Source organism: Juglans microcarpa x Juglans regia, chromosome 2S (genome assembly GCF_004785595.1).
Source record: "Juglans microcarpa x Juglans regia isolate MS1-56 chromosome 2S, Jm3101_v1.0, whole genome shotgun sequence".
NCBI lineage: Eukaryota > Viridiplantae > Streptophyta > Magnoliopsida > Fagales > Juglandaceae > Juglans > Juglans microcarpa x Juglans regia.
The window spans coordinates 12,116,052-12,132,523 of record NC_054597.1 but is presented as its reverse complement, the minus strand read 5'-3'; the positions used below and the strand labels follow the sequence as shown (position 1 = coordinate 12,132,523).

General features: G+C 36.5%; 1 protein-coding gene across 1 annotated transcript; it reads right to left on the bottom strand.

The window, feature by feature from the left end:
• Positions 1–2,503: 2,503 nt before the first annotated feature.
• LOC121252851 (aquaporin SIP1-1-like) lies at positions 2,504–3,641 on the bottom strand. Its single transcript, XM_041152679.1, has one exon. It carries the CDS (start codon positions 3,545–3,547, stop codon positions 2,828–2,830), a length of 720 nt encoding a protein of 239 aa, XP_041008613.1. The 5' UTR covers positions 3,548–3,641; the 3' UTR covers positions 2,504–2,827.
• Between the last annotated feature and the right edge of the window lie 12,831 nt (positions 3,642–16,472).

Below are 16,472 nucleotides of genomic sequence, written 5' to 3'. Positions count from 1 at the left end.
ATTGGTTATTAAAAAATTTCCATAAAGTAAGTCACGAAAAAAAATTCATCTCTTAAGAAAACTAGGCTTAATTCCTTTAACTAACAATATTATTAAAACACAATAATAATTATTGAAACTTAAAGCAAAATTCCCATTTAAATAAACCCAAAAAAAAATAAATAAATAAAGACTACTCAACCGAAAAACATTAGGTTAAAACTGAGAACCTTCCATATATATACATATATATATATATTAGGTTAAAAACTAGAAAGTACCCATTAAAACTTTCCATATATATATATATATATACACACGTACATATATATATGTAAATAAAAATACACCTAAAGAAGAAAAACTAGAGATGAACATACACATGAATAAAAGAAAACAGCGGTGACAGGAACTCACTGAGAAGGAAGGGAACGTGCGCCATCGCTCGGAGATAGCTGAGGTCGGCGGTGGAGGTGCGGCGCTTGAGCAGTTGAAAAAAAATGATAGAGAGGGAGAGAGAGATGAACGAGAGAAACACACGGTGAGAGAGTGAGAGAGACGCCAGAGAGATGAAACACGGTGAGAGGGATCCATGCGAGATGCTCACCGAGGCAGCAAGAGACAGGGACAAGGTGGTTGGGGCGGCAGCAGATCGCGGAGTCGTTGGGCGTCAACGCCGCTGGACCTCCCCTGCCGTGGCTAGCGTCACCGAAAGAGTTGAGTGGTGCTCTGTTTTGAGATGCAAAAACAGGGGTGTTTCGGTGATGCGTGGGACAGAGCTTTACGTTCGGCGGCTAAGTGTGGGGTACGGTGGTGCAAGGCAGAGCAGTGGAGGTTTAAAATGTGGCTCGGTGGCTTTCGACGTGCATGGGAGAGTACCTCGGCATGCTGGTCAGCGTCGCTAGATGCTGTGTATGGAGCTGGGCAGTTTCACACGGTGGTTAAACAGGGGTGTTGCATTGGTCATGCGTGGAGGAGTCGAGGCTTACGAGGTGGTTGGATGGTGGTGTCCGTTGGAGGTTGTTGGGTAACTCGGGTTCACGCAGGCAGTAACTGGTTTGTGGTGGATTCTAGGTGCCTTCCGACTTGGTGCAGAGAAGATAGAAGAAAAAAAATAAAATAAAGGTAGAGAGCATCGATCTACAAGGTGAAGTTTATTGAGAAACCAAAACGCACGGGAAAAAGGGTGGTTACACGCATGGGGCAGCGGTTACATGCAGTTGCTGTGCTTGGTGCTGGGAACTTCTTGTACGTGGGCATGAGGAACGGATGAATGAGAGTTGGGAGTAAATAAATAAATATATATATATATATATGTATATTGACTGCGAGCTCTATGCTAGACTCGGGTGTCACAGCATTTCCCATATAAGTAATGCTAGATATAATCGACTTAGAGTGCGTTTAGATGTTAAACTGAATTGAATTGAGTTGAGTTAAGATGATAAGATATTATTAAAATATTATTTATTATTTTTATTATTATTATTATTATTATTATTATGAGATTTAAAAAAGTTGAATTGTTTATTATATTTTATATTGAGGAAAAAGTTGTAATGATAAGTTGAGATGAGTTGAGATGGATTTACTTTCCAAACGAAGCCTTAGGGTGCATTTGGATGTTGAAGTGAGTTGAGTTGAGTTGATAAAATATTATTAGAATATTATTTATTATTATTATTATTATTTTAGGATTTGAAAAAGTTGAATTGTTTATTATATTTTGTATTAAGATTTGAAAAAGTTGTAATGATAAGTTGAGATGAGTTGTGTTTCCAAACGAAGCCTTAGTGTGTGCAAACGCTACATACTCCTTTAAAAAATAGTGGGACCCATTATTAAAAATTAGAATTTTTTATGTGGATCCCATATTTATTTTAAAAAAAAAATGAGTGCACGAGTCTTATACACTATAGGACTACAAATCATTTTACCCATATAATATTGTTAATGATTTCAAACAATACATATCCTTGTTGTTGAATTTGCCATATATAGCTAGGGTAACAACTATAATTTTATGGCTCCCTCTTGCAATGTATATAGGATCGTATTTTTATTGAGATAATGACGATTGATATTCCTAATTTCCTAGTGATCTTGAATTGCCATGCGTGCACTATATTATATCTATAGCCTATGGAACAATTTTAAATTGGTATTTGACTTCATTTTATATATAACAACTTGCTATATTAATGTTTATTAATCTAAGTACAGATAGATCAGGCCGCCAAGGCCGGGAAGAATGAAAGTTAATATTGATGGATGGTACTGGAACCATGAGGAATTCTGAGGGTTGTTTTGTTGCGGAGTTTTCATCTTTGTATGGTTGGGATTCTGATACCAAATTGAGCTGAGTTGTTGGCAGTCATGAGGGATATGGACTGAGGTTCATGAAAAAGAGCTTGAATGTTTGCTATGTAGATTTTGAACCTGATTCAAAGATATTTGTAGTATATTGGAATGAACGTTGGAAATTAGGTTCAAAAAATTAAAGGAAAAAAAGAGCAGATTCATATATAACACATGATATCTTTCTGTTTGGACTCCTCGAATTCCCATATGGTTAGCTTAAATCAGAACCAAGAAAACTCATGCTAGCCACAAATTAATGCTTCAAATTGCCTGCTTTGCACATTTTCTTCAATCTCCTCTACGTTACTGCATATATAATACCATGTTTTGGAAGTATGATAAATGAATTCTGCATTGACGGATCATATCATCTCACTGTTTCTTAAGCTATAAAATCACCAGGGTGATAAAAGAAAATTAAATGGAAAACAGACAATTAACTAGAAAATCTTTTACACAGAGAGACGAGTACTGGAGCTTATCTAGATTATGCTTTCTTCTGCTTGATTGTTGGAATAAAAAGAAACCGAAAGATCCAAGCAGCCAAAGTGGCTCCAATGAGGGGACAGATCCAATAAACGTAGAAATGTATCCAATTACTGTGCTGATTGTTCAGAAATGCCCAGCCAAAGGCGTTGGCTGGATTCATGGAAGGCCCCGTGTAACCAGACCCTGCAACAACCAATCCCACGGTTGTCATAGCAAGCAACCACACCTTCAAAAGTGGGCTTTTGGGACCCCTGAGCATGATTAAAAGGAGTGCAAAGCTTAGCACAAAGGTCAACACACCCTCAGCAACGGCTCCTGTATGCATATTCACTTTCAGGGAAGGTCCTTTAAGCATGTGTTTGTATTGGCTTGGCATCACTCGCAATATTGCCATGGCGCCCCCAACTCCACCGGCCGCCTGTGCAGGAAACCGAGTGGCCATAGAGATGAGAGATGAGTCAGGATTAAGGCCTGCAGCGTAGAACGAGACCGTGGTAGAAGGATTGAAGCTGGCGCCACCCAAGGCCTTCCCGATCAAGCTGAATAAAAGTACAAGTGTGGTAGCAAGCACGGTGGCGATGAAGAGGCCTGCCACTGGTATGGCATGAAGGCCAAGGTATGCGGCTATGATAGGGGTAAGAATTCCCATCATTGGCGCGCTGAATACCCATAAAGATGTCAATATTGCATCTCCTATTGCAGCCTTCACCACACCCATCTTTCTATATTTCTCTTTGCTCTGATCTTTACCTGCCCTCTATAAAAGTAAGAGTTCAAAGAAAGTAGTCAACAGGGAAGTTCATCAAATTGCCGGTCCAAAGAAACAAATTAAGATGGATATATATATATATATATATATATGCCAAGAAGCCTGTATATGTATAATCTACTTATTTTGGTGGCCGGCCATATGGTATATAGAGGAATAACATAATTGAGTTTATTCTTTAATTAAGCCATTTTGTTGGCTCAAGAGCTTCCACCGCGCCTACCCTTCACTTCACGATTGTGCTTACCTAATACGTAGCAGAAAACAACCATAACAGTGATGCGTAAAATATTTTAAAGAAAGTCAAGATCACATGATATGTATGCATGGCCATTGGTATTTATTAATGACCCTTCTGCATGGAAAGTGTTGATGTAAAAGATTGTTAGTTAGGATTAGATGACTATGATCTATTTGATTTATTGGATGAATATAATTTGTATTTATCTTTATCTATGAATATTTAAATTCAAAGATAAGTAGATTAATAAATAAATGTTTGTCTTTATCTTTATCTATGAATAATTGAATTCAAAGATAAATGGTTGAATAGATAAAAGTTCAAAAGATTTTTTGATTAAGATTGAAGGTTCCAAAAAATAGGAGATATCAAGTGATCTGGATAGGAGACTCAGAAAGAAGATATCGAGTAAGGAAGAATTTCGAACTATCTAAAAGTTATTTAAAGCAGTTATCTGATGAAATTTCAACGCTAGCTATCAGCACAGTTATCTAGCCAACAGATTCTCACTGCACCTAAAATTCCTAACAGACTTAGCCCGTCAGTAGAGTTTTACTACAGATCAAATATTGGGCAATTTATTTAATTGATTATTTCAGCCGAGGATATTATTGCTTGGGCAGTGAATTTCGAGAGGGCTTGATGATCCACATGAGATCCAAGAGTATGAGTGAGAAAAATTCTCTTGAGAATTTTCTAGTATTTTGTCTATTCAAATTGATATTATGTCATTCGAACGTATTGTTTAGATGAAAAGTTTTCGTCTCAAAAATACTTACCCGTTCGAACAGTTTCGACTGATTCCACTCAATTTCGTCCCTAAAAATGATTTTTAAAGCTTGTGAGATGGTCTTTTCGAGACAAAATTTTTTGTCTATAAAAATATTTTGGGATAAAATTTGGGTATTTTGAGACAATTTTTTATCCAAAAAACCTAATCTCTTGTAATGGTTGAACCGCTCTCAAATAGGAAAAATAAATTGTTTTGGTATGTCACAGTACAGTACTGCTCCCTGTGATCCCTCTAAAAATAGTCAGTAAGATGTTAAGTACCATAAAAGATTCGAGTGTATCTTATCTAACATCAATTGATTTTAGGTAGATTAACCGTTCAATGGTCCAACAAATGGTATCATAGCCATATAGGTCATGTATTTGAGTTGTAGGAGCTTCCTCAAGAGAAGGGAATTGTTGTTGAAACATTCCATGCTATTACTCTAAAAATAGAGACGCAATGTCGAATACCATAAAACTCAAATAACAAAGATATTGTATACCCTCCTTTTTCTCTCGTGTGTTGCCCATGCAACAATTAGGGCTCTTGAGAACCCTAACTTTGCCTTTAGCTCTAGGGTACGAGCGAGTAGGATTGCGTCTTGTTTCTTCAATTGGTAATGTACTAATCTACGTTAATTGGGTGGGGAAGGGAAATTTCTAAGGGTAATGGTTAATATGAATGTCTCCAAACCTCTTGCAAGAAGTTGAAAACTTCAGGTGGGTGGTATCAAGCTAAATAACTCATACGAGACTTTACACAAACACAAGGAGGGCATTACGGGTACTACGGCAATAACATGAAACCCGATATTACTCTGCTCACATTGTACAGCAAATTCATAAGAGCCTTCTAGAATAGAACTGTAGAGTAATATGTACCCGTAATGCCCTCCTTGTGTTTGTGTAAAGTCTTATATGAGTTATTTAGCTTGATAGGTGGCAAAATGTTTTTGACATCCTTTCGTTATGAACGTCTACCTCAATTTTGTTCCAGCTGTAGAATTATCAAACATGGTGGTAGTGGTTGTCTGGCGCAAAGTCAATTGTCTTCAAGGGATAGTGTGCATTTTACACAATATGGAGCATGGCGACATTTTCTGTTACGGGTTTTTCCGACTGCAATCCCCGATCATTATTGAAGGGAGATAGTTGGTAACCGACAAGGTAATGATGTGACACTTGCTTAGATGGAAAACTGCCAAGTCCGAAAGGAATGATGAAAGATGCCATTAAAGGACAGAACAATTATTTCCATGCAAAGAAAAATGAAAACATGGCAAGTACAGATGATGTATTGGAACAGGATGGAAAGGGTAGCGAGGAAGGAACATATAATAAGAATTTTACTTTGCTAACTTTTGTGCGGGAAACTATTGAGCAAAATGAGGAAAATTGTGCCAAGACAAATCAACTTTCTCATCCATCTTCACAACTAGAAGTTTACTCCCTGAAACAAAAATGGAAGAGGCATGCCAAGAATCATACACTTAAAGGTATGCAATTTGAGAAAAGTAAAGTAGATCGGAAGATGAAGCAATCTAATGAGAAGTCGGGCTCTTTGAATAACAAAGTCGAATAGAATGATCATAAAAGTGTAAGAAATATGTCTACAAAGGAAAGATTGGGTCGGCCAACCACGGAAATATCGGTAGAGGTTACTAGTCAACCTCGCTGACAGCCATAAATCTATTAAGGTGGAAATGTCGAGAGCTTGAAAACCCCCGAACAATTGAAACCCTTTGCCACATGGTAAAGGAAAAGAGGTCGGATGTTTTGTTGCTTATTGAGAGAGTTAAACCATAAAAATCTTGAATTACGAGTTGAGAGTCGTTTTGAAGTTGAAAGTTTGTGAAGGAGTGAGGGTTTGGCCATGTTTTGGCAGGACAAGGTTGATTTACAAATCCAAAGTATTCTCAAAGATATATACATGCCAACATGCGATATGGTACAAGTAAAGAAGAATGGAAATTATCTGATTTCTATGGTCATCCTGATGCAACAAGAAGAATCGTGGGTTGGAATTTATTAAGAATGTTAAAAGAAGATACTCATCTTCTATGGTTAGTTATGGGTGACTCCAACAAGGTAGGGTTTCTAGATCTCTAAAACGAATGGAAGAATTTCAGGATATGTTAGTGGACTATCAATTGAGTGATATGGGTTTCTCTGACTTCAGATATACATGGTACGATTATAATTCTAGTCCAGCATTCATTCGAGAAAGACTGTATCAAGTTGTAGCCAACCAGGAATGGTTTTCCAAGTTTGTTGTCAATAGAGTCTGAGTACTACCTGCTATCTCTTCAAATCATAATCCATTGTTCTGTAATGTCTCTCTTCAAGAACAAGTCTTTATTAAAAACAACAACCTCTTTCGATGTGAAGCTAGGTGGGATTTGGAGGAGGAATGTTATGCAATTATTCCAAGAATATGGTCAAAGAGAGATGATCATGGTGAAGCAATGTCACAAGTTTTGGAAAAGCTAGGTCGAAGTAAAGAACAACTGCTGAAGTGGAACAAGGTTAAGGAGAGGGGTTTGGGTGATACCATTATGGCTAAAACAAAGGAGTTGGAATGAGTGCAATGTAATATGGATACTGCTTCTCTGTCTAAAACAAAAAACTCTCCAAAACAATAGATTAATAATCTGATGGAAAGGAGGATCTGATATGGAAGCAGAGGGCAAAACAAAGTAGGCTCAAGCATGGGGATAGAAATACGCTATTTTATCACATTTATGCAAACCAAAGAAGGAAGATGAAATTGTGTGACTGAAGAATAGAAGTTGTGCTTTCACCAACTATTTTAAGAAGCTTTCTACAACAAATGGTTATGAAGGCATAGAAGCTAGTCTTGCTGTGGTGGAACATTGTGTGACTGAAGAAATGCATAAAGAGCTAATACAGGAGTTTCGAGAGGATGAAATCAGAACTGCTTTATTCCTAATGGCCCCGTTGAAATTCGCAGGACCCAATGGTTTTTCTGCAAGTTTCTATCAATCTCAATGGCATGATGTTGGCAAAGATATTGTAAGAGCTTCATTGAACTCGAGTATCTCTTTAAACTCAGTCAATGCAATTTATATAGCTCTTATACCTAAGATGAAAGGTCCCCAAAAATTAACATATTTTAGGCCTATCAGTTTGTGTAATGTGCTTTACAAAATTATTTATAAAGTTTTAGAAAATCAGCTCAAAATGGTGTTACCTCTTATTATCTCATCCACACAATGTGCTTTTATTCTAGGTCGACACATAACATACAACAATCTAGTAGCATATGAGACTCTTCATACAATGAATACATGCTTAGGTGGAAAGGTCGGTTATATGGTAGTAAAGTTAGATATGAGTAAAGCATACAACAGGGTTGAATGGGAGTTCCTTAAAGCTACAGTGGTGAAAATGAGATTCAATATGAGGTGGATTAATCTCATTATGGGTTGTGTTATATTTGTTTAATACTCGGTTCTATTTAATATTGGAGAACCTCAACTGAGTTTTTTTACCACAAGGGATTTAGGCAAGGGGATCCTTTTATCCCCTTACATTTTCATTCTTTATGCAGAAGTTCTAAACTGCTTTTTAAAAAATTATGGAAGGAAATGAGTCATTATAGGAGTTCCAATAGCTGGAGGATCAATGCGAGTATCTCATCTTTTTTTTTCTTTCAGATGATTCTCTTCTCTTTTTGTAAAGCCAACTCTCTAGAATGGAGTAGTTTACAAAGTATACTGCAAGTATATGAAAGAGTGTATGGCCAAAAGGTGAACCGAGATAAGACATCATTATTTTTTAGCAATAATACAAAGAAGGAAGTAAAAGATAATCTTTCTTCTTTAATTGAGGTCAGTTCTACAAGGAGTTATGACAGATATTTAGGCCTTCCTGCTTTGGTTGGAAAACCAAAAGTTCAACCTGCAACAACATCATTTCTTGGATTCAGAGCAAGCTTAACAATTGGAAGTTGAAGTTTTTATCTCAAACTGGAAAATAAATATAGTTGAAAGCAATGATACAGACAATTCCCACATATTGCAGGAGTATTTTCTAGCTTCCAAAAGCTCTCTATAAGTAGATCAATAAACCTATGCAGGGCTTTTTCAGGGGATACAAGGAAAATACAGCAAGAGTGCATTGGATGAGTTGAAAGAATTTAGGGTAGGCTAAATCATTAACTGGTTTGGGTTTGCGTGACATGGAAGCTTTTAACAAAGCTCATCTTGCAAAGCAATGGTAGAGACTTATATAGCAGCCAAAGTCATTATCAGCTCTTATTCTTAAAGCAAAATATTTTTCGGATGGTAATTTTTTGGAGTCCAATTTGTGCAGTAAGCCCTCTTTTGCTTGGAGAAGTATGTGGGATGCTAGAGCTATTTTTAAAGAAGGTCTAATAAGGAGAGTTGGGAATGGATACAAATTGGTGACACACTAGCTAGCTTTAATAAGGAATTATTTCTGGAGGAAGAAGCAAAGGAGATCATTTGACTGCGAGTCATGAGCCCATTGAGTGCAGAAGAAAAACTAGCGTGAAGGATCACTAAAAATGATTATTTTTCTGTAAGAAGTGCATAGCATCTTCAATTGGACATTCGGAATCAAGATAGAGGGAGTTCTTCTTCTACTAAGAGAGGTATTACACATTGGCAAACAATTTGGAATCTGAATGTTCCAAATGTAGTTAAACATTTTATGTGGAAGGCTCTTGATTATAGATTGCCTATTCGAAGCACTTTATCTAGGAGGAACATATTCCAAGACTCCATCTGTCCAATATGCATATCTTATGGGAGTGTCCGTCATCTTTAGATGTTTGGAGTGTTTGTCAGAGAGGCTTATAGAAGTCTTTGACCATTGGAGGAAGTTTTTTTGAAGATTTTTCTCTTCTATCAAGGAAGCTTAGCAAGACAGATCTGGATCTAATGTCAGTTATAGCAAGATTTATTTGGTTGCGCAAGAGCAAACTAATTTATGAAAGCAAGTTCCAACATCCTAATAATCTTGTTACAACAATAGATCAGCCCAACATTGGCCACACAGAGACCATCTTTCATCTATACCTACTAGTTTTCGAAGGAATTTTCAGTTAAAACCAATTGGGATATAGCTTTAGATCTGTCTAAACAAATGATGGATATTAGAATTATTTTAAGGGATTATCGAGGCCAAGTTCTTGCATCAAGAATGTCACCGAGGTTTTTCTGTCCTTTGTCTCCAATAGCAAAAACTTGGGGGGCATATACAGTACCATGTTTTACTCTGGAGTTGGGATCCCCTGACATGGAATTGGAAGGTGATGCTAAGCAAATAGCAGATGCTCTCAAGAATGACTTAGGAGATCTAAGCTATTGGGGTCAGCTTGTAGAAGACACAAGAAAACTTATGTCAGCTAACGAGAGAATGAAATCAAGTCGCTCACTGCCTTGCTAAGGAAGCTCTAAGTGATACTATACTTGACTGTTGATTGTAATTCTGGTTGATTAATGAAAGTTTCTGTTTCAAAAAAAAAAAAAAAGAAAAAAAGAAATCAGGCTCTCGTTGTAATCTATACTATAGCTTAATTTCATCTTCAAATAATATTGCATGGTTTTTTGGCTGATACGTTCTAAGTAAGTACAATGGATTATGCTTAAAATATACAGAGTAATTAATTTGAATGTGACCTTTTTATTGCTAATTATCACAGAAGACACTATATTTTAAAAATAAAATTTTTATTTTAAAATTTTTTATTGATTTAGGAAAAGAGTTATGATACAAACACGACGGTCTGTACGGGCTTTACACGGATGAAGACAAAATTTTTGTTATTATTTATTAATTTAAAATGATAAATTTGTAACTATTTTACAACTCTTTTTTAAATATGAAGTAATTATGTCAAATTGAAGTTATTTTTAAAATTATCAAATCCCATGACACTAACTATTATTGATAATGCTTTCTAACGAAACTGACTGAGGCTTTCTTATCTCTGAAGAACGACTAAACTCTTTCAGTGACATGACTCTTTTTATTTTTACTTTTCAGCTCTTCAAACTGTTCACATTACTCCCTCAAATGCCACGAACAATGCTCTATTTTCTAAGGCCATCGAACCACCACTTAGGAATCAGAATTAACCTCTTTCCGCAAATACCATGGACAATGCTCTATATTTTAGCTGGACCTTATTTGCTGGAACAATCAGCAGCAACCATAAAATACAGAGCAGCTAACTGATCGCAACAAAAGCTCCCTTGACAGGGAGACTAAGTAACACCTTGTAGCACTATTTAGAGAGATTAGATGTAACGCCCCGTCTCCGAACGTTCGGAGAGTTAACTCATATTACCTGATAATCAATTCTAACATTGCTAATACACTTTCAAAAGTTCTAAATCAAACGTAAACACTTCAAATTTAATTAACCACACAAACTCATATGTCAAATCTTCAATACAGTAACCACAAAAAAATATCAACTTCTCTACATATCACTTAAACTCACATTTCAACAATGTAATTAACAAAAATCACCAATACTCATCGAAAACTTTCTATTCTTAATCTACTATTCTTAAGTCGTCTCACCCAATGTTTCATAGTCTTGATCCTCAGTTGAAAAATTCAAAATCATCTGAAAATATTGTGAAGATAAAGGGGGTGAGTTATCAACAACTCAGTAAGCAGAGAACATATACTAATAAGCAAACATGAGCATTTACAGATTTCAAAATGCAGAATAAAACACTTTTTATTTTCAGAACGTATAGTCAGAGCATGTTATCAAGAATATCAGAACAAAGGTTTCATAAAATATTCTTATTCAAAGTTTTTTGGCATAGCATAACTGACCACCATCATACCAGAACATCACATCACATCAGAGACCATGTTTAACCCCCGTGGTAGGGTTGTACAAATCCCGGTAGCTAACCAAGTAGAAATAGAATGTGAATCTTCCCCTTATTTATTCTCGGAGCCCCGAGTGTGCACATTAAAAAGACCACCAGAAAAACCACTTTATTTCCAAAGTGGGGGCACCAGAAACAAAACAGTTGGTACCAACCCAAACAGTTGCCACTATTAGCACCAGTGGTAGGTCAAATAGATCACCATCCACAAACCACATCCCGATTCAGAATGTCATGCCAAAAGTTTTAAGAAATCACATCATATCAGAGTACAGAACATCTTCAGAACAGAACAGAATCAGATCACAAAACATAATTTTATGCACAAACTTTCATATTCGCTTTCTTTTGCACAGTTCAGAAGCAAAATGCAAAATAGCTCATGTCTACACCAGTCTGCCAGAAAATATTTTATTCTTAAACAGAATCTTATGAGTAATGCAGAACAAATAACTGAGGTAGTTCAAATCTCTTTTCATAACAAAACATGCATATTTTGAAAAATCAACCCCAGTCCATTTTATTTTTATGCAAATCTAGCATAGGAACCCCGCTTACCTGGACGACTTAGCTTTTCAGAATTTTCTTCAAAAATATCGAGTCGACTATAAATCGTCACCTATAAAAATAATCACGTAATTTCCGTAAGTTTTCAATCAATCATGTATTTCGATATTTAAGTCTAAGCTTCTAAAATAGTTTATTTTAATTCCTCAAAACTTAAAACCCTAATAATCCCAAAATATATCATCACTTCCTAAAATCATCAATATCCACCATAACCAACGTCAAACTCAAAACACCCATATTTAAACCCGAAACAGCCAACAAATCTCACAGCATAAACCAATCACACCAACAACTCCATCATCCAATCCAACCGACCCTCTTACTCCTCGGACTCAGTCCAGCACAAACAATCAGATCACAATAAAAATGAATTAGTGCAAAAAAATACATTTAAATCACAAAAGTTCTTTGGAAAAATACTTACAACGCTATAATATGATTTTTGAAAGATCACGAAGGTGTTAGAAGTGGCGGCACAGCAACGTAACAGTGCAAAATGCACTATGGCCGTGGGTCTCAAAAACTTAATTTTTGAACGGGGACAAACGAAGACTTGAGATTACTAGGAAGGGTTTAGGGATATCGGTGAAGCTAGTGGTGACGGTGGCTGGCCGTGGGTGGCGGCGTGGGAGGTGTTTGGAGGCCAAAATGCATAAATCCAAAAATGATATGAATGTGCTTCACCAGTGGCAGATCAGGGCTGATGATGAGTGCATTAGGTTGCTATGAGGTTAAGGATGATATGGTGAAAAGATGGTGGCCGGAGGTGGCGCGACGGCGGTGCTGGAGCGGAGAGAAGGCTGCAGCTTTAAGCCGTGCGTGAGGACAGACGGCGGCGCGAGAGAGGCTGGAAATGAAGGGGTGAGGTCGCAAGTCGGTGGGGAAAGGAAGGAGAGGGGCGGTGTCGGCCACGGCGGTGCAGGTTGGAGGAAGAAGAAAAACTCAAAGGGAGAGAGAGGAGGGGGGTCGCACGGCTAGGAGGTAGGGGAAAAAGAAAGAAAAGAGAAAAAGAAAAAAGAAGGGAAAGAAATGAGGTCCAATCCTTATAACTTGGGTCATAAAATTGATCTAACGAAAATTATTTCAAAACAACAGTTTAAATAAAATTAATTTAAACACAGTAACTAAGTAAGATAAAATAATTAAATCCAACAACATAATAATTTTAAAACCCACAAACAACTAATTTAAATTAAGAGAAATTTAAATGCAAAACAATAATTAATATCAATAAAGCATAACAAAATGATTTTCACAACTTAAAAAATCATAAAATAAACCAACGAAAAATCCAATAAATTTTAAAACAAGAGAACTAATATTTAAAATAATTAAAATAATCATTCAATTAAAATACACTAAAATATGGGGTATCACATTAGAGGCTGGAAACCCCAACTTGTAACAAAGCTCTTCTCAGCAAAATTCTTTATCTCCCTTTTGCGTCAACTCGGGCTTTGACATCCCAAGAGATAATCTGTACCAACTTTTCCTCAGATTTTAATTGATACCATGCTTACCTTCCTCTGCATATGATAGATTGTGGCACTCCAACCAACCTACATAAGGTAGCCCTTGTTAAGGATATTGCTGAAGATCCTATTCTGTTACACTCTATAACTGCAGAAGATCATCCTAATCTACTAGAATTTATCTCATAGTCTGTTGTAGAATATTGATTGTAATCTGTTATGTAAATCTCGAGGATAGTATGTTTGTTAGTATTTTGAATAGTTTCCTAAACTCTCAGCTACTACTACTGGTGTGGCCTGACTTGTAAACTTCTATATATACAGTTCAATATAACACAGTTTTGGTATCTGCCAAAACATAACACAGTTTTGGTATCTGCCAAAACATACTTTTCCAATTATATTCTCTTTATATATTTTAATATCTTATACAGTATCGTGAGCCAACAGCTTATGCTAATTTTTTTCCAAATCTTCCTTCCGCATTTCTCATCATGGCTAAGTTTGGTTCCTCCTCAACAGTTTTGTTCTTCCCAACCCCATGCAACTTGTCTTCATCAAATTTGATAAGACAAACTACCTAGCGTGGAATGCACAATTCAAACTTATTCTCAAAAGCCACAATCTCCTTGGTTTTATTCATGGCTACTCCATCTGTCCTCCTATATTTCTTGATGACATTACTAAGGAAAATAGGAATATTAATCTAGCTTATACATGTTGGCAGAACCGTGACCAACTTCTCCTCAGTTGGATTATATCTTCTATTTCTCCTTTTCTAGTTGCATCTCTTTATGGGTTGGACACATCCTTTTTAGCCTGGCAATCTCTTACTACTCTCTGAATCAAAGTCTAGGATCTCCCACCTAAAATGTCAACTATAAAACCTCCAGCAAGGCTCTATGACGTGTACCTTATATTTATCTGAAGCGAAATTCTTGGCTGATCAACTGTCTGTTGTTGGAAAACCTGTGGATGATGATGACCTCATATCATTCATCATAGGTGGACTTAATCCTAGCTACACTTAATTTATAACTTCTTACTTTTTTCACACTAGAGATGCCTTTATGTTTTTCTTTGATTTCAGGTTAGAGTTGCTGAATCATGAGATTATGTTAAACTGACATACTCAAGTGCATGCTGCTTCAAAGACTTCCTCATTTGCCCTCTACACCAATCAGAAGTTTCAGCCTATGAAGCGCAAGCTATCCTTCAAAATGTCTTCCACTACAAATTCTGTTGGTTCTACTCGACCAAACCAACCCTTAAAGCCCGTAGCTCCTGTGTCTTTGAAGGGTTGTGCTCATACAAGTGCGGTTGGTTCATCAACTTTTAATGCACGTTCTCTGTGTCAAATTTGCAAGGGGACTAATCATTAGACATTGGATTGCTTTCGACGTATGGATTTCTCCTTTCAAGGACGTCATCCCCCTGCCAACCTTGCTACAATGGTGGCTTATATAAACTCTGAATTTCTTAACAACCAATGGCTTGCAGATAGTGGTGTCAATGCGCACGTGACCAATAATGATGAAAATATTGATTCTAAGCGCAAGTTTGATCGTAATGAGACTATTGGTGTAGGTAATGGTGCAGGTTTGTCCATAAAACATACTGGTTCATCTATTGTTCATTCCAATAACAATCAATTTCTTCTTCATCATATTATTCACTGTCGTCAAGCAGCCACCAACTTACTCTCTATCAACAAATTTTGTCTCGATAATAATGTTACTTTTCACCTAACTCATAAGCTTATTCTGTTCAAGACAATCAAATCGGAATCACGCTCCTTCAGGGTCTGAATGAAAATGGATTTTATTCTATCAGTTTGACCAACTTGTTGCATAATAAGCGTAGAGTGTTAACTGCTTTTATGGGAATCAAGGCATCTAGCACTCTTTGGCTAGTCGTTTAGGTCATCCGTCTGAGTCTGTCTTAGGTCATGTTTTACGAAATTATGATTTACCTCTTGATGGTTCGATGAGTAAGAGTGTTGTTTGTGAATCATGTCAACTTGGCAAATCAAAACAATTACCCTTTTCTTCTTCCCATCGTGAGACATTGAGTCTTTTAGAGTTAGTACACTCTAATGTTTGGGTTGCACCTCTTTCTTCCAATTCTGGTTTTAAATTTTATGTTACAATTATAGACGATTTCAGGCATTATACATGGTTGCATCCAATTGCAAATAAATTTGATGTCTTTAGTTCTTTCATTCAATTTTGCCTTCTTGTGGAAAAACAATTTTCATGCTCCATTAAACAGCTACAAACTGATAATAGTGGTGAATACATTTATTCAAACTTTACTAAATATCTCAGTGACAATAGTATTTTTCATAGGCGCACCTATCCACATACGTCTCAACAAAATGGGACAGCCGAACGAAAACATCACCACATGGTTGAAATGGGCTTAATGTTTCTTGGTCAATCTGGTCTTGTAAAGAAATTTTGGGTCGAATCCTTTCTCACTGCTGTGTATTTAATAAATCGATTACAAACACCAGTTTTGAATAATGATACACCATTTACAAAACTATACAACACAATTCCATATTACTCATTTCTCTGTAGTTTTGGCTGTCGGGCCTATCCTTTGTTATGTCCATATGCAACTAATAAATTGTCTTACTGATGTGTCCCATGCATTTTTATTGGTTACTACTCAAGTCAGAAGGGCTATAGGTTCACTCGTCTCTCACAAGCACTTTTTTATCTTGGTTTTTCTAGTTCGCCTGTTGATTACTCTCTCTTCACCCTTCACAGAGATAAATTGCATATTTTTATTCTAATTTATGTTGATGATACCATTGTCACTAGCAATGATGATTCTACAATTTTCTCTATTATTTCACAACTGAAGACTGAGTTTGTGATGAAGGATTTAGGTGACTTAAGCTATTTTTTGGG

What these genes read in the sequence shown, in the direction of transcription:
- LOC121252851 (XM_041152679.1), bottom strand. Translation starts at nt 3,547, where the DNA reads ATGGGTGTGGTGAAGGCTGCAATAGGAGATGCAATATTGACATCTTTA.